The sequence below is a fragment of the Diabrotica virgifera genome, chromosome 2, assembly GCF_917563875.1.
Source record: "Diabrotica virgifera virgifera chromosome 2, PGI_DIABVI_V3a".
NCBI classification, from domain to species: domain Eukaryota; kingdom Metazoa; phylum Arthropoda; class Insecta; order Coleoptera; family Chrysomelidae; genus Diabrotica; species Diabrotica virgifera.
In genome coordinates this window covers 69,258,115-69,282,124 of record NC_065444.1, presented here as the reverse complement: position 1 = coordinate 69,282,124, position 24,010 = coordinate 69,258,115, and the positions used below count along the sequence as shown (strand labels likewise).

At 32.1% G+C, this 24,010-nt stretch overlaps 1 protein-coding gene across 1 annotated transcript in view; it reads right to left on the bottom strand.

The window, feature by feature from the left end:
- Positions 1-597: 597 nt before the first annotated feature.
- Positions 598-24,010, bottom strand: part of LOC126880073 (LMBR1 domain-containing protein 2 homolog) — a 67,231-nt gene continuing 43,818 nt past the window's right edge. The window contains exons 9-10 of the mRNA XM_050643735.1: positions 22,325-22,435; positions 598-12,326 (exon numbers count right to left, since the gene is read on the bottom strand). Of these exons, the coding sequence (XP_050499692.1) occupies positions 12,046-12,326; positions 22,325-22,435 (392 nt within the window). The 3' untranslated portion in view covers positions 598-12,045. The remainder of the gene's footprint in view (positions 12,327-22,324; positions 22,436-24,010) is intronic.

The following is a 24,010-nucleotide window of genomic DNA, read 5'->3' as shown; positions in this document are numbered from 1 at the left end:
GTAATTGTTGTTTTACAATTCTGGGCGTTTTTTCTAATTCGAATAATATTCCTTATTGGCAACAACTTGTAATTGAAGAAAACAATCAGCAACACCTCCAGTATTGACTAAAGTTGACCTGCCTTTTGATCTTCGTTGTCCTGGCAGTTTCCTTAGAGATGACGGGTTGTTTTCATCGGTCGTTTATGAGATTGTAGCACTTGTACACATTTTTTCAAAACTCACCAAATGCTACATACAGTCAATATTTGAAGTGCTTCGGAATATTTTGTGGTGGCATTTGCCACAATCAATATTCACAATGGACTTAAAATTCACTCTTTACGCCATGAGCAATTTCCTGCAAAACGCATTGTACCAACAGAAATACAGTTTTTATGTGACGTACATTTTTGCTTCTTCAGTTCTCAATGCGAACTTTTGAACCACTTTAGAGTAAAATACCAAAATGGTATTCAGATGCTTTCGCAAAACGAGACTGTACAGTAAGCGTCTCCCTTACTAAGCTTACCTTAGTGCTACTCGTGGCTTTCTTAAAAGTTTCTTCTTTATCACGACTGTTCTTTGGTATTCGTTTCGAAAATGAATAAACTGCACTGCATTATGTATCAATTTATTAAATACAAATATAAAGACACTAATTCATTAGCTGTAAACAATAAGTGATTTTACCTTAACTCTAGTTGAGTACGTGTAAAATTGGCTATATATTTCACAGTAAAAAAAATAAATCGAATGATTTTTTTGACTAGCAACATAATGAAATATATCGATAATAATTATAAGAAAATCAACAATTTGATAAGGTAATAAAATCAATTAGTACGTCGGGCAATATTAGCAGGATGACTAGAATATCTTACACACTTCCGTGGTGAAATACAACACTGCTGATGGAATGAATGAGCACAAATAAAATCATAAATTTGGATATTTAATAAGGAAGTGAATAAGCTGAAAGAGATAAACATGCTTTAGACTGATAATATGATGGTTATAATTATTAAAATATGTTTTCGTTAAACATACAGTTAAACAATGTCATTATTGTTGATTTCCTCGATTACTAAGTCCTATAATTTATTTTTTTAATATAATAAAAACATTTTAAAAACTGGAATGGTAGTAAATACAGTTCTTTGTAAAAAACATACAAACAATTTAAAATATACATGTCTATAAACCATTTTAAATCAATTCGAAACATATAGACTTCTCATAACAACAATAGGACATTGACGAAACATTAAACGAAATCCTAAAATTACCACTAGTGTCTATCCATGTCCCAAGTAGCAATTTGTCGACGCGACAACGTTGTCTACCGCGTGGCAACGTTTTGTCACAACGTTGTTATTGCCTAGAAGACGACCCAATTCTGCACTAATTTGGTGGACGATTTTTGAGTTGTCTTGACGTTGCCTAGGCAACCTTAAGCGTTGCATAAGACAACTGAAGCGACTATAAAAAGTGCCTGCGTGCAATGGTTGCTCAAAGAGTCGGACTGGTTATGTTTTTTTACCTATATAAAAAGTAAACTATTTTGACATCATATCAGGTATTTAAATTTATATAATTACATAAATAAGGACTTAAACAAAATTACCTGATGTGAAATTTATAAACGCATCTCAGATTACCGTCAAATATGGATATTCCACCTTTAAAAAACACACGCGCTCATTTTTTATCACCTTTTTAACAAAAAATATGTAAATTTAAAAAATCTAATTTTAATATAAAAGCCAGAATTTATGTTAAAGATGTTTTGTATAAATTTAATGTATTGATGGTGCTTTTAAAGGTATTAGAAAATGCCTGCATTTTTTATATTTTGTGTTTTTATTTTCTTTACATCCCAAAAAAACCAAAATGGTGCATTAAACAACATTACCAATATTACTTAAAATATACCTTATTGCCAACCATAGACGGATGAGACAACCGAGAAGTCCAATCGCCGACCAAACACGGCGACCGACTATCCCAACCACTTTAGAACGCACTCTCTTATTGGGTGACAGAGGCACAGCATAATAAACGAAACCAGCAAGGACACTCCCTGATGCCGCCTTTGAAGTTGAAAAGTACAGGGTCGCCATTTTTCGCGTAGTACATCTCAGTGGTGATGTGATGTGTTGGTTCATCAGTGTTGCCGATGTCACCAACTATATTACCCGTAAGAGATTCTTTTTGAATAATTTCTGGAATTTATGCAAAAGATTAACAATACAATCGCCATTCATCGTCAATATTTTGTGTTATGTCCCAATTATTGACATAATTCCCACAGGCATACGTATAAAATTATGTTAAAAAATATGAATGTCATAAAAGTTAAGTAAATCTGATAATTATGTACAAATCGGCAACACTGTCGATTTTCTACATTGTCTGTACTACGCACAAAATGGCCGACGATCTGCGCAGTAATAGTGCGCGAACTTTTCCCGCCTACTAGTGTGTCACTGCTGTTGCGTTTTCTATGCTGTGACAGAGGTCATTGTGACCAGTGCAATGAAGTGCATCATTCTCCTTAACAGCGTTGCCACATTTAGTAGATATCTACTGTTTTGGTATATTTTTGATATTATTTAAAAAATTCTAGTAGGCAATGTTTTTTATTAGATGTTTGGTATATTTCAATATTTTGTTATCACTAAAATAAAATTTGCTTTTTAATAGTATTCACCCTATTTCTAAATTAATTTTCAGACATTTTGTTACAATTTCCCAATGTCATTACCGAAAATAAGATTCAGGACGTAGATGATGATAATAGATGGACAGAGAATAGACAAGGCGAAAACGGCGGGTTCGTTGGGAAAATATTCCCATGAGATATTTTTGCATAATCACATTCGTGAGACATCCCAGAATAAGGTTCAAGAAGTCGCCTACGAGAAAAGTGGGCCAATTTTTTTTAACAATTTTTTTTAATCAAATTGCAAAAATAAATATTTTGGCCCGGACTAATTTTTTTTTAGATTTTTTGGACCATTCTGGACAAAAAAGGTCTCTTATAATTTTTCTCTAAAGTTGATCTTTTTCGAGTTAGAAGCAAGTTAAAATTTGAAAAACGCGAAAATGGCCATTTTTAAGGCTTAATAAGTCGGTCAAAAATTATTATTTTGAAAGTCAGAAAGTGACTAAATCAAAGTTTAAAGTCACCGTTACATGATCCCGAAGAAATCTGTTTCATTAATTTACTACTAAGCTGTTATTTTTAATTAATAACAATGAGTGGTTGTATCGTATTGACGCTGCTGTAAATGTGAGTGCGAGGACTGCTGGAATAGCTTCTCTCTCGCACTCAGCATTTACAGCCCCGCACACGTGAATGGCGCTTATTATTATTACTTAAAAATAACAGCTTAGTAATAAAATAATGACGAAAATTTCTTCAGGATCTTGTAGGGGGGGCTTCAAACTTTGATTTAGTCATATATTGACTTTCATAATAATAACTTTTAACCGAGTTATTAAGCCTTGAAAATCGCCATTTTTCGTTTTTTTCAATTTTAAATTGCTTATAAGTCGAAAACGATCAACTTTAGAGAAAAATTATTAGAGACCTTTTTTGTCCAGAATGGTCCAAAAAATTAAAGAAAAAATTGCTCGGGCCAAAAATATTGATTCTTGCAATTTGATTAAAAAAAAATTGTTAAAAAAAATGGCCCACTTTTCACTTGGGCGACTTCTTGAACCTTATTCTGGGATGTCTCACGAATGTGATTATGCAAACAAATTTCGAACCCGCCGTTTTCGCCTTGTCTAGAAATGAAACTGGTAAATACCAGATCTAAATAAGGAAATCTTCATATAATTGGTTTGGAGAATTTTCAAAATGATTGTAACGCTCGGTTTCATAATCAGTTTTTTAAATTTTAAGTAAGTTGGTACCTCTACCTTTATCACAATTCATATATGGGTAAATGTCAACTTTAAAGTGAACTTTACTTCACGGACTTTACTTAATGTTTACTTTAAGTTGATTATGAAATCGGGCGATTTTGACAGGTAACCGTTAACACAGATTTTACTGTATTTCTATTGATTTTTTGAAAGGAAAACTACTATCCGCTGCAAGATAATTCGGATGGAATTCAGACAAAATATGTACAAAAAGTACATATTTTGTCGGAGTTTCAGCCAAATTATCTTGCAACGGATATAGTACTGAAAGAGTAAGAACTGGCCTGGCAACCCTGTCTAGCAAAGCTGATACAAAGATTAGAGCTTATCAAATATCAAATCTACTGATAAAACAATGGACAATGGAGAAACCAGCTAATAAAAAACAAATAAACAGGTTGTTAAATAAATCGAAAATTTCCAGCAAAATAAAATATAAAATAATAAGAAAAAAGTAAGGTTATAAAGTAAATTCTTTTTTTGCTCCTGAAGTTGCCGTAAACGTGTCACATATCTACAGAACTATACGTAAAGGCCCTGTGGTCGTGAGAGACAACTACCTAGTCGGCCAGAAAACCCATGGGCGTAAATTAGTTTAGCATTATAACGTTTTTAAGTAGTTGCGATTGTTGAAAAAACTTGACTGTGATATGTAGTTGTCACAATAGTAATAACTTAGTTGCCCATATAACTAAAGATATTACTTAACGTTGTAACATCGTAATGTCAGTCGGGTTAGGGGTCGTTGGCCGAAACAACTGAAAATGCTCTCGGGCAACGTTATATACAGTGCATTTGTTTGTACTGACAACCAATGCGTCGAAAAATTGCTACTTGGGGTGTTGCTGTGAATCGACTATATGTACGTTTGTCAATATTTGATTGCACTAATGTCAACTTAAAAAATAATTCAAAAATACATAAATATTATTTTATGAAAAAAGGAACAAAATAAATATGAATGAGACCATAAATATATTTAACAGGATCATTACATTAGGGTGCGTTCACTACGGAGACCAAAGAATGGTATCCTAGCCTAGAGCATGGTATCGTACTCTTCATATTCGTGAATTCTCGCATTTAAAATAATGCATTTATTTTACATAGCGATCGATAATATAGTTTCGATCGCTAGGTAAAATAAATACATTATTTTAAATGCGAGAATTCACGAATATGAAGAGTACGATACCATGCTCTAGGCTAGGATACCATCCTTTGGTCTCCGTAGTGAACGCACCCTTAGACACAGATGACTACCACAGCGAAACCTTGAAATATTTATGTCTCAAATAAACTCACTGGCCAGAAAATTCAATTTTTAGCATACTAAGGTCACCTAAGGTGTCTATTATGATTTTCATCTGTTAACTGCCACATGTCATCTGTCTATGACGCACATAACAGTCAAACATTTCCTTCCAGGGGAGGGCGATGGCGGCGATCGGTCACCCCTCGCAAACCAAGTTATATATAAAGATTATAAAACCATTCATTTATTTTTCATAGAAATTTAGTCAATCGGCCCTCCTCTTGACGATGCTGGATCCGCCACTGCCTTCCTGTTATCTATCCAGTTACCTCTAGTATGACGTTCACAATAGATTGGTAGCTTCATTCATATACTATCATAAAGTAAGTATAGCAAATAAAGTATCATAGCACAAGAATAAAAGCTTAACGAATTATATATTACAAGATAGGCACTGAAATAGACATTACAATTAAACGTATGCTAGTGTTTAATTGATTAATGTTTCTCCACAAATCTGGTGTATAAAACAGTTGAAAATCCATTGTAAGTACAAACTTATCAAACAACACGGAATAAAGTGAAATTAGATATACAGTAACCGCCACCCTACTAGACACACAAGAATATTGAGCTAATACAGTCCTGGGACCCTGCACTTGTTACACTGTTTACTTTTATGTATAGTGACGTTTAGAACGTCAGAAAATGTATAGAAACCGAATATTAACATAGAAAGTTGACAGTTAATTGAAAAACTGTATTTCACGTTTATAGTTGTCATTGTGTTAAAGTTGTAAAAGTTTTAAAGGTAAGGTTTATAAGTGTAATATTCAGGGTATTTGAAGAAAGTTATTTTAAAGCAGAGTAACAATACAATTAATTAATGTATCTTGTATATGGAAAATAATTAATTTGAATGTTTCTTGACAGAAACATGACAGACGTGAAAGTCACATCTGAGAACGGACCGGATTAGCCCATAAGTATATCAATTAGGTACCTACCCATGTGTCTAGAAGCGTGGCGCTTACTGTAGAATAGTATAACGGCTTCAAACATCATCAAAGAACAAACTCTTACATGCTGGAATGAATTCAAGTTATAGATAGTTACAAGATCACTTAAAACGACTAAAATCAAATCTTGTAGTAACTCTAGATTGCCTAATATCACAACTTAAACAACTTTCATAGTTTTAAAATAGTAAAAAGGACACATTTAATTCTTAAGTTTAAACAATATACTGGAACATTGAAATAAAAAAATCGTTAAATATAGAAATAAAGTCCTAATAAATACAATTCTGCTGATCTCCTGCCGATCAGTGATTGATATTACAAATGGTATCTTTTTTTATAATGCGGTATCTACAGTTACACTTAAACTAGACCATGTCCTTTTTTTAATAACCAAAAGTAGGTTTTTGGCTTGTATTACATTAATGATATGATCCTGCCACAAAACAAGAAATGTCTATCTGTGATGTAGCCCAAATCAGGATTGGGACCACTCGGAAGAGATATCATTCCTTACTGTTGGATTGTACAGAAGCATGGAATCTTACGGAGTCTAATATTCTCTAGCAATGTTGTATGTCTATCATGTGGCAAATATAATAGTATAGTTTATGCAAAAAGAACAGGAAATTTTTAACAAGATACTCCATTAAACTTGTATATTAGAGCCAGATTATGGAAAACAAAATGAAGTCTTCTCCGTTCTCCAACTAATAAAAAAAATGACGAATTAAATGGGGGCCTGGTAGAAGACGATCTCATGTCAAAAATTTTAGACAGTAGAGTGTAATTTTTTATCGGTAGCCAGCTGAGTTATGTGATGGGTCTAGAGGATAAGCACTGGAAGTAGAAGAAGCTATTTAATCAAGTCTAGAATTTTTGTAATTGGTTGAAAAACAGGTTACTACGATGTTATATATTTCCCATACTCTTGTACGGAGTTGAGTCGTGGACTCTCAGAGACGCCACCTGCTTTATCGTTGAATCCTGAAGATATCTTATACCGACCACGTTACTAATCAGGACGTTTTGCTGAGAATACAAAAAAGATTCAGATTAGCAGTCAATAGGGTTATTTGCTCAGATTCGCTGACGACCCTCATTTTCCGGGGAAAGCAAATTGGGAAAAACACGTCTCTATGCAGAATTTAATTACGGTGAATTTTTATTCGGGTGTTTTTGGTGTAAAGCTAAAATATTTGGAGTTATAGAGCAAAAATTGAAAAAACATGATTTTCAGGCGCCATTTTGTTTATAAAAAAAGTAGCACGCCATCTGCGAACTTTGCATACCTATACATATTATTAATATATAGAATCATAAGATTCGATTCCAGCAATAAAATTGCTGGTATTGTCCTTTTCATGAGCATTTTTCAGTGCGTAACAAATGATAGGAAAAAGGGTAAGTCCGTGATAATACACATTTATGACATTTATTCTAACATGACATTTTAGTTAAATCTGACAGTTGTCACATTTTATTTTCAATTTGGAATAAAAACAAATCAAATGTGTTTCTTGCATTTATAAAATGGTATTTTCTTTGATTTGTATAGTCTTATAAATTATACAGATTATTTGTAATATTATTATCTAATTAAAAAATTTTTTTTTTATTATGGCGCCATCTATCGACAACTAGACTAACTAGAATAAATGTTGTAAATGTCTGTAATCACGGACGTGCCTTTTTTCTGTCACATACAATTTAATGCGTTAGAAAGAAATCGAAAAACTGTGACGCACTGAAAGATGATCATGAGAAAAAGAATAAATAACTTTTCCCAAAAATGGCCTATTCATCGATAATCTGCCCAGACTATATTTGCTAACAAACAAAATTACATTCGAATGTGACATTTATAGCGTTTTAAACAGAATAAAAAAGATTTATGCATCATATCACAACTGTCAATGAGAGGTGAAGGAATACATGATGATCCTAAATCAAAACAAGAGGCTAAGGAGGGACGTGAACTCAGTATTTTCGACTGGTACGGATGTGGACCAATAAAGTATGGGATAAGAAAATGTTGCTCCTGGTTTATGTCCAAAGTAATATCACAATAAACATGATTATTAATGTAACTTTTTGGACCAGCTAGATGTAAAAATTCGTGAACAAAGAACAGATTACAGAATCAAAAACTAATCTTTCAACAAAACATCCTCTCAAACAACTCACAAAACCATCGACAAAATATGTGAATTAAAGTACACATCTTTGAATTACAGTACAGTACAAATTGTTTTAACGTCCACCCTATTCACCAGATTCAGCTTCGTCCGACTTGTGGAAGTCATATTTTTATAATCAATTGCATAATAAAATGTATTTCAAACCTTAATATAGTGGTTTTCTATGTTACTAAAAACTTCTGGTTATTAAAACAGTCATAATACAATTTATATAAGATTTCTACAATAAAAAAACTTAACAATCAACAAACTAGAAAAAAAGGGTTGCCTGAAATAAGGAGAGTTGCCTTTATAAAGTAGAGCTTCCATCTAACACAATTTTGAGATTTAATTGTTATTACAACTGCAGAAATAGACACTAATATTTATGCCAGAGATTTATTTGTTACTGTTTTGTTTCTGTCATTGCAGAATCACTAATAAAATTACATTTTTATATAAATTTAATAATAGGGGAATACATTGATAACAGGTTGCCAGTCAAAAAGTGGCCGCAAATAGTTTTAATTAAATCAATAGTAATTCATTTTTGAAACAAAATTTCGTCCATGACGTAGGTGCATGCTTTTTGTATCAAACTAAAGCTAATTGTTTTTCTAATACGATGATAAAAGGGTGCATGTAAAAAATAGCCGCAAATTAAGGTTGAGAACTGTTAAAAACGCGAGGTATGAGAGATAAAGTGAAAGAAAGCTAGCGCGCAATGCCACTGGTGTGACGAGATGACTGCTTTAACACCTCCCATTCGCCATCAACCATTGTCTACCTTGTCAAACCAGTGGCGTTGTGCGCTATCTTTCTTTCGCCTTATCTCTGATATGGGCCATTCCACGAACATACGCCTGTTTTGGATTACTTCGACAACGAATATTTTACTGTGCAACATAAGAAGTACGAAATTAAATGGCGCTAATAATTATTCCAATAAACAACAATGTAATTTGCAATTTACTTTCGTTCTTCTTATTTTGCACAGTAAAATATTCGTTGTCGAAGTAATCCAAAACAGGCGTATGTTCGTGGAATAGGGTATACCTCGCGTTTTTAACAGCTGGCAACCCTACTTTGCGGCTATTTTTTTCACGGGCAACTTTATATCGTCATATTAGAAAAAAATAATTAAACTGTTATCAACGTATTCTCCTATTCTTAAATTTATAAAAATATGATTTTAATTAACCAAGTTATGAACGTAGTGATTCTGCAGTGGGATATTAGGCTATGACAAGTGAAATATCTGCTATATTACTGTGGAGAGTTTTAAATAAGCGCAAATTTATTGCAAATACTATGGAGACTTTTAAACATTTTTCTGTTATTTACATGTAAAAAATAGTTTTTGTTAAAGACAGAAGATCTGCATTATATTTATCTTATACTCTGAAAAACAAATCACATCGAAAGTGCTTCTATGTGCATAGCCACTTACTATTGAAAATATATCTCGAACGGCCCCATGACATCTCGTAACGCACAAGTTCGTAACCCCAAAAATGGTAACGCCGTCAATTCGTAACGCCGCCATTTAATTGTTTTAGCAAATTTGGTATTATCTAATTTATACAAAAACGCGTTTTACATACATTCCTATACTAAAAGTAATGGTACTTCTTTAACATCACTTCTTTTTAAATATACTTCACACATTTTTTTGCATATATTCTTGTTAATATGACAACTAAAGAATTTTTTAAAATTTTTTATCTTGAATTATCACTTTAAAGTAGTAAAACCAAGTCTGACAAATAATGAAAGACATAAAAGCAGTTTAATAATAATGCATTTACTATAATAATTAATACAATCAGGGCCGCCGAGAGGGATGAGCGCGCCTCGGTAACACGTGAAGAGCGGGCCCCCGCAAAAAATGAAGAACGAAAAAAATTGTTTAATTTTTATAAGAAATAAAATTATTAATAATAAATAATAAGAAACAGTTCAATTATAAATTTTATTAAATTTTGATTATATTTATAGGGAAAATTTTTATAATACTTACAGTACAGGTACTTTTCGAGTTTTTTGATTGGCAAAGATGTCTATAATTTTCGAAAAATCGCAAGATTTTACCAAATCATCAATGTACAATTGCTAGGCCAGTTAACCGATCCTATTTCATTGTATATCTCATAGCATTTTTAATGCGAGAGAGACAACTAAAGGATATTTTCTCTTCAGCGGGTTAAATTGCTTAAAAAATCTCTGACAATATTAAATATTTCACAGCAAAATATTTCGTCGGGCTCAAAATTATCAGTCACGTCACTACTAGGCCCAGACAAATCATCAAAAAATCTGGCAAGCTTCTTGCGCCGTTTTTAGAATAAAACAATAAAATATATTTTAAAATAGAGGTAAAGCTCATATAAAATATAGCCGAGTGTTAATTAAACGCATTATGCACATAAAGTGAAGAGCAAAAAACGGGAAAAATTACGTCTTTGGTCTGGTCGACGCCGGGCCCCTTACATCGCCGGGCCTCGGTAAAATGTACCGGCTGTACCCTCCTCTTGGCGGGCCTGAATACAATTTACATTAATAGATATTTATTTTAAGACATAATTTTAAAAATATATTTTTCCACGAAATATCAAATGTGTTATCAGTATATTATTCAACGAGCATGTAATGATAACTATTACTCACGATGATGAAGTTTACGACGTCGTAATTCATCAGAGTAATTCATTATATACGAGTAGAATACTATTCTTTTTCTTACGACCTTTTTTTAATTTTAATTAGTAGAAAAATATAATTATCAGCTACTAACATTTAAAAATCGAAAGATTTTATTTTTCATAAGAAAACATTTTATATAACTATGGCAACACTTTAGAATTACTTTTTGAGCTTATGAAACAGTTGTCATTAGTGTCATTTCGTGTTGTTTCATGGTATATAATGGAGGGTAATGGAGGTGACTTTTAAAAATGACAATTTTATTTTAAATGGCAATTACATGAAAAAGAACGTTTGCCCCAGATAAAAATTTATTGTACAATCATCAGTAAGTAAAACAGAATTCATTGATATAAATTTCATATCTGTAAACAGTCTACCCTTTTTTATAGTAACAGTTTACGGAACTAGTACTCATTGTTTACGTTTATCTTTTAGTAACATCCAATATTCAAATGATGCAATTTAAACATAAAAAATGTACTGACCCATTGTTACAGTGAAAAATTCTTTAAAATTTTTTTAAGTTATTATCCTTTAAAAAGTTAATTATTGATATAAATTACAATAATTATTGTAATAATAAACAAGTTTAAGTAATTTTATTTTCATTTGCAGTTTATATAGGACTAATACATTAAAATTGGCATGACCACTTGAACCTAACTTCAATCCGTGAGTAATGACCCGTGAGTAATGAACTATTACTCACGGGTAAAGTAATAGGTGTTATTATCTATTCAAAAATAGTGAATAAAGAGCATAGTATTAAACGGTCGTAGAAAAAAATGTTTATCCTGATGCTGGTTCGTTAAATTGATAAACGTAATTTCAATAGTAACTCTAATAAAAGTTAGTTTCCACGTTCACAAAAAGAATCAGAATAATTCCATTTTGATGTTACGAATTGACGGCGTTACGAATTATCCGTTACGAAATGTCTTGTCACGATCTAAAACAACTCTGACAAGATCTAAACATCGTCGAAAATACCTCGGGGCGGCCCGCCTACCCTGTTGTTCCTATAGTAACCATCCAGCTGAAAGGTGTTGTCCGAAAATCTGGGATCCAACTCGTTGGAGTTCATCCGTTCGTTGATTCTCGTACTGGCCCCGAATCGGGAGTCGATGTCGTCTTCGCTCGGTGGGAATCGGGTGTCCACTTCGGAAGCGAATCTAGTGCCGTTGTAGGAATCTAAACCGTGCGAGTCTCTGAGGACTGAGCGGCTTGTGTCCAGTTCCTCCATTTGCCGTACTGAAAATAACAAATTAATTACATATACTGCTTTTAAGAAAAGTCCGATTTCACAACGAAGCAATAAAATCAGTAGGAATACCTAATAACTAACTAATAGTCATGATATAAGGAAGTCTTTCAAATCAGTTTAACGTCAATAGCAGTGCCGCGCCGCAAGTGGTAGCGCCTGTGTGCAAAACATTTAATGACGCCCAAAAACTTTGGGCGTCTTTTTAAAAATTGTTTCGTTAAATAAAACAATGTGAATAAAAATAAACAATTATTATTTATTGTAACCAAACAAAAAAATTAAATATTCCCACACATGCAATAGGAATATAAAAAAGTTAAAATAATTAAATAAAAATAAAATCTTTGGCGTAACAACATAAAATAGTAATGTATAGGTAAACATGAGTATTATGGAAATAAAAGGCAGGCATCGAGCACTGAATTTATTAAATCTTGCTCAAGTATACTTTCGTTCCTAGAGCATCACCAGGGGCGTTTCGTCAAATTGGAAGGTATCCTTGAATGTCGTAATACATATTTGTTTAAATTAAATAATGGCAGAAATTAACATATAGCTCACACTGGACAAAGGACAAACAGATTAAAATCAAATGCCGGTACTACATTAGGTACATATCGAAGATGGAGGTACAAAGATACCTTCCTAATTTGACGAAACGCCCCTGATGATGCTCTAGAAGCAAAAGTATAGGTACTTGGTCAAGGATTAATAAATTCAGTACTCGATATCTGCCTTTTGTTTTCATAAAATTCATATATTCAAGCATTTATCCATTTTCCATTAAACATGAAAAGCTATTTTATAAAAAATTCACTTTTCGTGCCTTCAGTCCGGAAAATATTTTTATACTATGGCGAATATCAATTTCATCTAATAGACTCTATAGAAATGATAGATTTTGTCAACCGCTCTGAACTGGTGGTCGATAGATTTTTTCTAAGTTTCAATTTAGAAAAAGATCGTTCAGCAGTGCAACAGATATAAATCGGGAGATATTAACAGAAGTTCAACCACGATTTTCTAAGTCCTGCCCTTTGCAATAAAGGAAAGTTAGAGAAGGTACTTACAATTTGTGGAAAAATCCACTGGTTTCCTGTGACATTTTCCTGTGAAAATTAGATTTTCCATGAAAAAAAAAATTGGGAGTTGCGATGAATTTTTAAGTCCTGCCATATCCATAGAATAATAGGATACTATCTATTTTATGAAGAAAATTTTTTGGGCAGGACGGTTGCAAAAGGACTAAGGGAGTATACAGATATACAAACATGTAATGAAAATGACGAAATTTTCATAATTTTCTAAGTCCTGCCAACTTAATAAATTAATCATGTTTATTTCAAAATGACCAAAAAAAATGTTGGCATGACGTCACCTAATGTTTAACTTCACTTGTTTCTTGGAAAATTCTATATAAAATTTTCACTCTGGTTCCGTGATTTTTTAAGTCATAAAATAAATTTTGTTATAAAATAAATAATTTCAGTAGACATTATTCAAAATGGCAGAAGAAAATTCGTGGAAAATTACACGATTTTCTGTCATGCCATTTCGCACATATCTCAAGAAGGTTAATATAAATATATTTTCAAAGAGGCAGGATGGTTGTATAGTTATTTCGTATAAAAAAAAATTAAATTGTGTGCCTGTAAAATTATTTCAGGGTGTTATACAAACATATTCATATCACCACAATTTTCTGAGTCATGCCATGTCGAGTATGCTTAAAAAACACTAATCTAAAACCGTTTAAAACTTGGCAGGATAACCGCAAAGATGAATATTACAAAAAATTAATTTGTATATCATTAAAACAATCGTATCCTATTAAATATTATTTTTCTGAATAATGTCTCGGAATTTTTACACACTTTTCACATCTAATAGCAAACTGTAACATCTTTATTTTAAGTGATTAGATCATATTTTTATCTAAGTAAACGCAATAAAAGTAAATAAACAATTTTTACAATTTATTGGTTATAGTAGGAAATTTACCTACCCATTATATTATACAGGGTGTCCAGAAACTCTCATAACAAACGAAAACCGGAGATTCCTCAGATAATTTTAAGAAAATTTAACTCAATTCACCTAGTTCAAACATGCTTCCGTGGAAAGCTAGAGCTCTTTAAAGATGGCGTCTTGTAATTCATCATCGTCATAATTCAACCCGGATCTATCCACTGCTGGATATAGGTCTCCCTCAGTCTTCTCCATGCATTTCTGTCCTGTGCTGTCTGCATCAAGTTTCTGTCGATCCGTTTGATGTCATCAGACCATCTGGTTGGCGGACGACCTCTACTTCGATATGCTTCGTCTAGAAGAAGCATATCGAAGTCTTGTAATTAGTTTCCTTAAAATAGCTCCAGAATGCTTTTATTTGGAAAAACGAAAACTGGTACACTTATTGATCTTCCAGAGGTCAATTGTCAAATGTCAATTATCAATTGTCAATTTTTAGTACCGGTCATAGGGGTCCGTTTTGGGTACGGAAACGGATATTTTATCGAATACTTTTCTGTCTAACTTTTAAGCATTTCTGACACTGTATTATTAAATTCAGGGATAGTTTTGTACTAAAAGGTATTTTTGCTTTAACTCAGAAGAATACGCAGTTTTCTAGAAAAATCGATTTGAAAAATTTTTCGTTTTTTGGTTTTTTGAGTTTAAAAGAATTTAGAAAAATTCTATAGGAAAACGAAAACTGCTACGTTTATTTCTCTTCCAGAGATGAATCGATTTTATCAATTGTGAATTTCTAGTACTGGTCATAGGCATCCGCCTTGGGTAGATCAAGGAATATTTTATCTCATAACTTATTGGTCTTTAAATTTTTAGACATTTTTGAGAGTAGAGTATTAAATTATGAGGTATTCTAGTACTAAAAGTTACTCTTGCTTTGAGTTGGCAAATACACCGTTTTTTTTAATTTTTTTTCAAATTCAACAAACGAAAAATTTTAAAATGGATTTTTCCAGAAAACCGTGCATCCTACTGACTTAAAACAGGAGTACTTTTTAGTACTAGAATACCTCACAATTTAATAATCTAGTGTCAAAAATACCTAAAAGGGAAAGACAAAAAAGATTCCTATGACTGGTACTAGAGATTCGCAATTGATGGAATCGATTTATCTCTGGAAGAAAAAAAGGCGGACTAGTTTTTGTCTTTCGAAATGGAAGCGTTCTGGAGATGATTATGTTTTAAACTTGTATATCTAACCTATCTCTAACCCTTAATGTCGGAAAGGCATACAGACAACCTATGACCGCAATGGTAAGTACCGACTTATATCTAATGGAATGATGTTGCAAGTAATTTTTTCATTTTTGGATAGGCATATGGCAGTACATTTGATTTGTTGATGGCGCCCAATAATTAATACTTTTTAATATTAAATGTTATTTTAAGAACGCACCCCTTTCAATATCTGAGACAGCAGCTTACCGGGGCATCCCGAAAAGTTACGTAGCACAAAGAATATCATGCCTATGACCTAATTACACTGTTTAAATATATTTTTATGTTTGTTTAATTTGTCGTGTTACAACATGTCTGTAATTATAAGAAATCTTACAGCCTAGGTACGACTGTGTTCCAAGCTAAAGTTTTTGCTTTGGTTTCCTGCATTGATGAAATCCTGAATGGAGACTCAACATTTATACAGATAGCCAAGCGGCTATTCTGGTCGTAAAGAACCCATTCACCAAATCATAACCGTTGTGTGGCCTTGCCAAAAATGCTACAAGAAACTAGGTTCAGAAGTAGGTAATAAGGAAATAATCAAGAATATTGATTAAAAACAATTCAACAAAAAAATCGAACAATTTGATGAACCTCAACAAACCAGAGATTAAAACGTTGGAATGGTGGCGACATTGTCGTTTAAGAAAACACCTATACAAGATAGGTAAGCTGAATCGGAACAAATCGGGGATGATTGATGATGATACTTTGTACAAGGGATAGGGCATACAGTTGAGTTCAGGATTCTTTACCGGTGCGTCATCATTTAAAGCATATAAAATAAGTCGGAAATTTATTAAACGCACCAGCAAGTGACAGTAAGTAGTTACTGCTCCGATCACGGGTTAAAATTTGACGTTATCAAATAAATAGAATGTCAAATGTAAGTTTTGTTTTAAAATTTTGGTGCAGAATTACAGCTACATTTGAAGTAGCTTACTAAATTCTTTTAATATCATTAGTGATTAATATATAAATAAACAATTTATAAAAAATTCAATAACATTTTCTTTTTGTCATTTCATTCACTTTGGCGGAACACAACCATTCCTTAACTGTCACTTAACAAAACTTCCTTAACAAAATAAAATATACTTACCATAAAATTTTAAACTCCAATATGAAATTTTAACTATTTATAATGGGAAATAAGCCACAATAATATTAAAAAATGATTTTTATTAACGTTTCGACGCCCAAATCGGGTGCCGTTGTCAAAATAAAAAGAAACAGATAGTAAAAAGAGAAAAATCAAAGAAGCGGCTCTAATTATGCTAAACGAAACCAATTGTGTCGCAAATTCCTCGGTGGAATGCAGTAGGATGTGGATACCCATACTGAAAGAGGAAGTCAATAGAAAGAAAATACCACAATTAGTAAGTCAATAGTCGAGTTAGTACATATTTTATATTTTAGTATTACTTATATATCCATGTATTATTGATATTATTTATAATTTAAACAAAATTATAGTAAAGTCAGAATTTGGTATTAATTTTGAGAGTAAATTAAATGTAAGACCAAATACTTACGATGTCGGGATAGTATCACGAGGTTTTTCCTGGTTTTCCCTCGTGATTTGCTATGAGATCTCTAACGCGAGAATTTTAATGTCACCGTTGCATGTGGTTGTCTTTTTAAAGACAGATCACATGCTATGATTTTTTTTTGTGACGGATATTCTTGAGTTGGGGTTGATTTCATGTAATCGAATGAACTATCTTTCAGTAAAGTCGTCCCAGGAACGCAACTCATAAATATTGGCAATATCATTTTAAAGTCTTCTATTTAAAATGTATCATATGTATCTGAATTGCCGATATAAATGAGTCAAATTAAATAAATTATTAGAAGAATTTTTTTACTAAGCAACAACATTTTTGTTTATATTAGTAGTATTTTGTATTTTGACAACGGCACCCGATTTGGGCGTCGAAACGTTAATAAAAATCATTTTTTAATATTATTGTGGCTTATTTCCCATTATAAATAGTTAAAATTGTAAAAATGCCACAAGAAAATAGCTTCAGAACAACATCCAATATGAAAAACTTCAAAATGCAAAAATTCGACAAAGAAACAGCAAAAAATTTAACAGACTGACAGCCACAAAAGTAAACAAACCAGAAACGTCACACATTGTACTTAAAATCTGAAAACATTCCTAAGCGTCTTTTTTGTACCTATCTCTTTTCAATATACTGAGTCTAGAGCGTTCATAAAAATATCATGTTTTTACTTAAGGGGATCAGAGCAAAATACAAAATTTTGACGCATGTCAAAATTTTCAATGTGTTTTAAATGTATTCATTTTTTTCGAATCCTGAGAAAACTAATAAGTATTTTTGAAAAATTTAAACGCAGAATGAAAGACTACTTTTATTACCAAGGGCCGAAAGTGCTTAGAATAAATAAAAAGTTTCTTTTGAATGAAATATTTGCAATTAAAAATCACACTAAATTTTCTCTTTTATTTTCACCCCTCTAACTTATTAAAGTAAACATTATAGAAGTTTCCAGGGACTTTAGGCCCTCAGTAATAATGTAATCTTTCATTCTGCATTTAAATTTTTCAAAAATATTTATTAGTTTTCTCAGGATTCGAAAAAAAAATGAATATATTTAAACACATTGAAAATTTTGACATGCGTCAAAATTTTGCATTTTGCTCCGTTCCCCTTAATAACAGGCGGTAGCTGGTTTGTTTTTAGTTTCATGCGTGGAAGAGAATGATGCTAGATAAAAAGTATGTGTTTTATCTTGCCAGGTATTAATGACGCACGGGTAAAGAACTCTGAACTCAAGTGTAATTATATTCGAACTATAGTGGAACCCCGATAAGTCGGCCCCCGATAACCCGGAAGTCCGGCTAACCCGGACCGATTTTTATCAGACAAACATTTCAACAATAAAAATGTATGTAATATAATATTTGAGAGATAATGGGTATTTGTGTAATTTGAACTAAACGATAGTAAAAATGACTCATGGCACACGGCGGCAGAGCCGATTATCGGAAACAACAGACACCTGTTATTCCTTTTTTGTACACCTATTTACAGTGGAACCTCGATTATCCGTCTCTCCATTAACCGTCACCTCTGTTAACCGTCAGGGTCGGTACATTGTATTGACTACATATCAGCAAAAATTGAGTGAACAATTCATTTTGTTTGGCATTGCGATCAGCCAAACGAAATTCTCTGAAATGTACAGATATGCTACCACAGCATTTGTTTATGTAAACAATTTTTGTTTTTACTCACGTGGGAACAGAGGTAGACGAAACAGATTCAGAAGCTGACACAAGACTTGGAATTAGACGGTGGCGATATCGATAATGCTATTGAAACTGACAAAGATTTGCGTAAAGAAGCTAGAGAAGCTGCATTGCACATGCAACAATTCATTGAGTAGTATTCTCGACAAAAAGCGGCCAATGAAGTAGATTGCATGATGGCATGATCTTACGCCGATTAAGAAATTCAGCCGTTGCAAAAGTAAAACAAAGATTTCTAAATAATTTAAACTAAATTGATTCGATTGTACGAACACAGATCCACACTTATACATATTATCAAACAAAACATATAAATAAAATTTGAGAGTTGTACTATAAATTTTTATTATTTTTTTAATGTTCTGTTAACCGTCTTTCCGATTATCCGTCATACCCTTGGTCCGGTGCCCTGACGGGTAATCGAGGTTCCACTGTATTTCAAACTGTATTAGCATTGTTTAAAAAATACTAAAAGACTACATATTTAAAAAATTCTTTTTAAAAGAAAGGTCTTAGTCTGTTCTTAAATAACATGCGATTGTGACCACATTGTGTGTAGTACACAGTCGTATTGTTCGCTTCCGTTATGTAATCGTGCTTCAGATAAGTTTGTGATTACGTGTTTTTTGTCTACGTAATGGCAACAAAACGTAAAAATGTTGTAGTGACAATGGAAAAGAAACTAGAAGCATTAGGTAGGATTGATAAAGGCGAATCTTTAAAAACAATTGCAGCATCATAATGGTGTCGGTATATCTACAGTATCGGATTGGAAGAAAAATAGAACTAAAATCGAAGAATTTTGTTTCAAAATGATAACAAAAGACAGTTTGGACAGTCGGTGCAAAGCTAATAAAGCTAAAAATGAGACTCTCGACGACGCTTTCTATGTGTGGCTCTGTGCGGAACGCGAACGTGGTTTACCAGTGAAGAAATGAACAATACTCTATACAACTATATGTAATTTATATGTATACTGTGCATATATATTTCATGTTATTTCAATTATAACGGAGTTTATCTGTAAGTACACCGCATTTTATTAATTTTTACCATATTCTCCTGCTAACCCGGATTTTCGATAACCCGGATCGGCCGCGGTCCCGATTAATCCGAGTTATCGAGGTTCCACTGTATACCTAAAAGTTGCACTGATAGTCCAAGTAATGAAGCTTAAAATAGGACAAAACCTCGCAATTTTTACAGAATAGATCGATTTGCTTAAAAATTTGAAAATAAGTAGTAGATAGTCCAAGGATCAAAATCTATATGAGGCCGAAAGGCGCTTTTACCATGGGGGTGGTTGCCACCCCATCTCGGGGGTGGAAATTTTTTATTACATTTTGACCGCAAAAGTTGGTAAAAACATTCATTCTAAGCAAAAAACGTTGTATACATTTTTTTGATAAAATTAATAGTTCTCGATTTATTCGCTATCGAAAGTGTTAGTTTTATATCAAAAAAATCAATGTTTTTAATCAGTTTTCTGCTAATAACTCAAAAATTTTTCGTTCTATCAAAACAACTTTGCTTAACAAAAATGTACCTTTTGAAAAAATAAACAAAACAGTTTTTTTTTTATTTTCTGTAAGACCAATAGTAATCGAACTATACTTTATTATATGTTAGCTCTTCTTCGACAAATGCTAAATATTGTAGTTTCAAACTCAAAAGACGGGAAAACTGTGCATTTTTCGAGGATAATTTGTTCAAACTAATTTAAAGTATGTATTTAAAAATATCTATCTACACTACACAAATAAAAAAATCTCTAGCTCAAAAATTAAGTGACTTATTATGAAAAGAATGTCAGTCCCTATTATTTTCAGCGAAAAAGTTATCGGAAACTTCCCCCTAATTACCACCCTAATTAAAATTAGTCATTGACCTTATTTGGTCTTCTATATTTATGTATTGTTAATAGGTTCTAGAGATTTGAGCGGTTTAGAATGATTAGCTTTTTAAAAAATGGAGTTAAAAGTGAATAACGAATTTTTGTAAATTGGTAAAAAATGCCCTTTTCCTCAGAATAGAAAGATTAGCATCAGAGATACGAAAAAATATGTAAATCTAAAATTGTAGCTTATTTAATTCTCAAGAAGGGGGTTAGCAAAAATTTTTTCTATGGCAAAAACTGAGTGAGCTATTGACAATTAAAACTTGTATTAACATGCCAAAAACCACATTTACCAACCCTTTACAGTCACCTCTTTCTGCGACTTAGGGTTTTAAAAGGATTTAATATTAATAGCCTTATAGATCTTGTAGAGACCTACAAAATTCTTTTTTACCAAACTTTCTAGGATAAAAAATAAAAAAGTTACGTTTAAAAAATCAATATATTTTTTTGAAAAAAAAAAAGGAGAAATCCAGTTGGAAGCTTAATAATGTAAGTTAGCGGTGTTTTTAGTCAATGGCCTTATTCATACTTCTTTATTTATGTATTATTAATAGATTTCAGAAGTTTGACTGGGTTAGAATGATTAGTTTTAAAAAACTGGAGTTAAAAGCGAATAACGAATTTTTGTAGTTTGGTAAAAAATGCCATTTTCTTCAGAATCTAGCTTTAATAGAATTTATCTTTAATAGAAAGATTAGCATCAGAGATACGAAAAAATGTTTCAATATGAACTTGTAGGTTATTTAAATCCCAAGAACATGATTTGAAAAAAATTTTTCTACGGCAAGAATTGAGTGAATCGTAAATGAGTATAATATCGAAAAGCATTGATTTTTTCGATATAAAGCTAACACTTTTGATAGCGAATAAATCGAAAAATATTAATTTTATCAAAAAAATGTATAGAGCATTTTTTGCTTAAAATTAATGTTTTTATCAACTTTTGTGGTCAAAATATAATAAAAAATTTCCACCCCGAGATGGGGTGGCAACCACCCCATAGTAAAAGCGGCATTCGGTGTCATATAGATTTTGATCCTTGGACTATCCAATACTTATTCTCAAATTTTCAAGCAAATCGATCCATTCTGTAAAAAATTGCGAGCTGAAAAGCCTCGGTTCCTGGACTATGACCCGGCCAGTCATAGCGACAGATAATAAACAAGGTGGTAAAAGCAATTAAAAATATTTATATTTTTCTTCACAATGAGAAAGCTGTCAACGCCTGTTATAGACTGACAACAAAGTGGAAGTAAAATAACCAAGCCTCCTTCTTAGAGGCTTCGCGGCTCAACTCTGCTGTGTCGTATAGTACATGACTCAATGGCACCCAATCGTATAGTACTTGACCCATGTCGTATAGTCAAAAACCCCGAAACGAATTGAGCAATAGGACAAAATATCTTAATATTTAAATAGACATTAGAAATATTTAATATTTAAATTGTACATAATATATGAAAAATGATAAAGTACTAGTTGACTTGGATTGCTATTGACTTTGATAATATTAAATACCTACTAATTTATCTAATTCATTATATGGAGCTTACCTATCTCGGTACTGTTTCTAGGCTGCCTAAATCTTCCCGTTGACGGGAATCTTTCATTGTATTCTCTACGTCTAGTTGATGATTCTTCGGCTCTCTGTCTTCTACGCTTTTCTAAAAATACGTATAGTCTATGTAAATCAACCACTCAAGCTAACTAATTGATATCTGATAAATAATGTGTTTGCATTTCACTAAAACTATCAAATATACAGGGTGTCCCGAAAAGATTGGTCATAAATTATACCACAGATTTTGGGGTCAAAAATAGGTTGATTGAACCTAACTTACAGTTGAGTCCGGGAATCTTTACCCGTGCGTGATCATATAAAGCACACGAAATAAGTCCATGATAAGGCGGAAATTGAAATTTACTAATCGCAACAGCAAGTCACTTACTGTCACTTGCTGTTGCGCTTAGTAAATTTCAATTTCCGACTTGTCACGGACTTATTCCGTATACTATAAATGATGACGCACGGGTAAAGATTCCCGGACTCAACTTGTACCTATATACAATAGTGCACACAAAAAAAGTTACAGCCCTTTGAAGTTACAAAATGAAAATCGATTTTTTTATATATCGAAAACTTAAAGATTTTTTATTGAAAATGGACATGTGGCATTCTTATGACAGGAACATCTTAAAAAAAACAACAGTGAAATTTGTAAACCCCATAAAATTTTTATGGGGTTTTGTTCCCTTAAACCCCCCAAACTTTTGTGTACGTTCCAATTAAATTATTATTGTGGTACCATTAGTTAAACACAATATTTTTTAAAAATTTTTGCCTCTTAGTATTTTTTCGATAAGCCAGTTTTTATCGAGATGCGGCTTCTTTTTAATATGTTAACATAAAAATTTTATGGGAGTCTCGTTCCTTTAATCCCCCCAAATGTTTGTGTACGTTCCAATTAAACTATTATTAGGGTACCATTAGTTAAACCCAGTGTCTTAAAAAATTTTTGCCTCTTGTTTAATATGGTTCAAAATATACCTAAAAATATAAATTATAAGTAAATTTTCATATTATTACCAACTCCTATGTACTTAATATACAAATATGTGGTGGATTTGACAAATATTCAAAATATCAGACAAATATTAAATAGGTGTGTGTGGTTCGATTAAGTAAAAGTCATTATAAAGTGTTCCGTCTTTAAAACCACTTTTATGCAAGAAATAGTGAAACAAATTGGGAGGTGAGTTTCACAACTATCAATGTATTTACCATTCATCACCTGGGATTACTAAGTTTTCTGTTTTAAAGACGTAGAAAGTAATTGCATACAAATAAACAAGACAAAACTAACCTAAAACCATAAATTTTAAAAAGATATCGCTCTGGTTTTTTGTGCGTTATTGACAAAAATTAAGTATAGTATAAAGCGTTCCATACACGTAAAATTAATAAAATACAATAAAAATATGCCTGATAGTCAAGATCGTGAATTTACGAAATTAAAAGAGTTTATTAAGGAAGAGAACAAGAGATTATCTGAATATTTCATATCTAGTCTTAAGGAGGAAGTAGCCTTCTTAAAAAAAGACATTGATGAACTGAAAGTTGAGAAAGAAAAACAAACTATTAGAGTTAAAAGACTGGAAACTGAAAATGTAGAACTAAAAAATCAAATTGAACGAATTGAAAATAAACTAAGAAAAAATAATATTGTTATTTTCGGCTT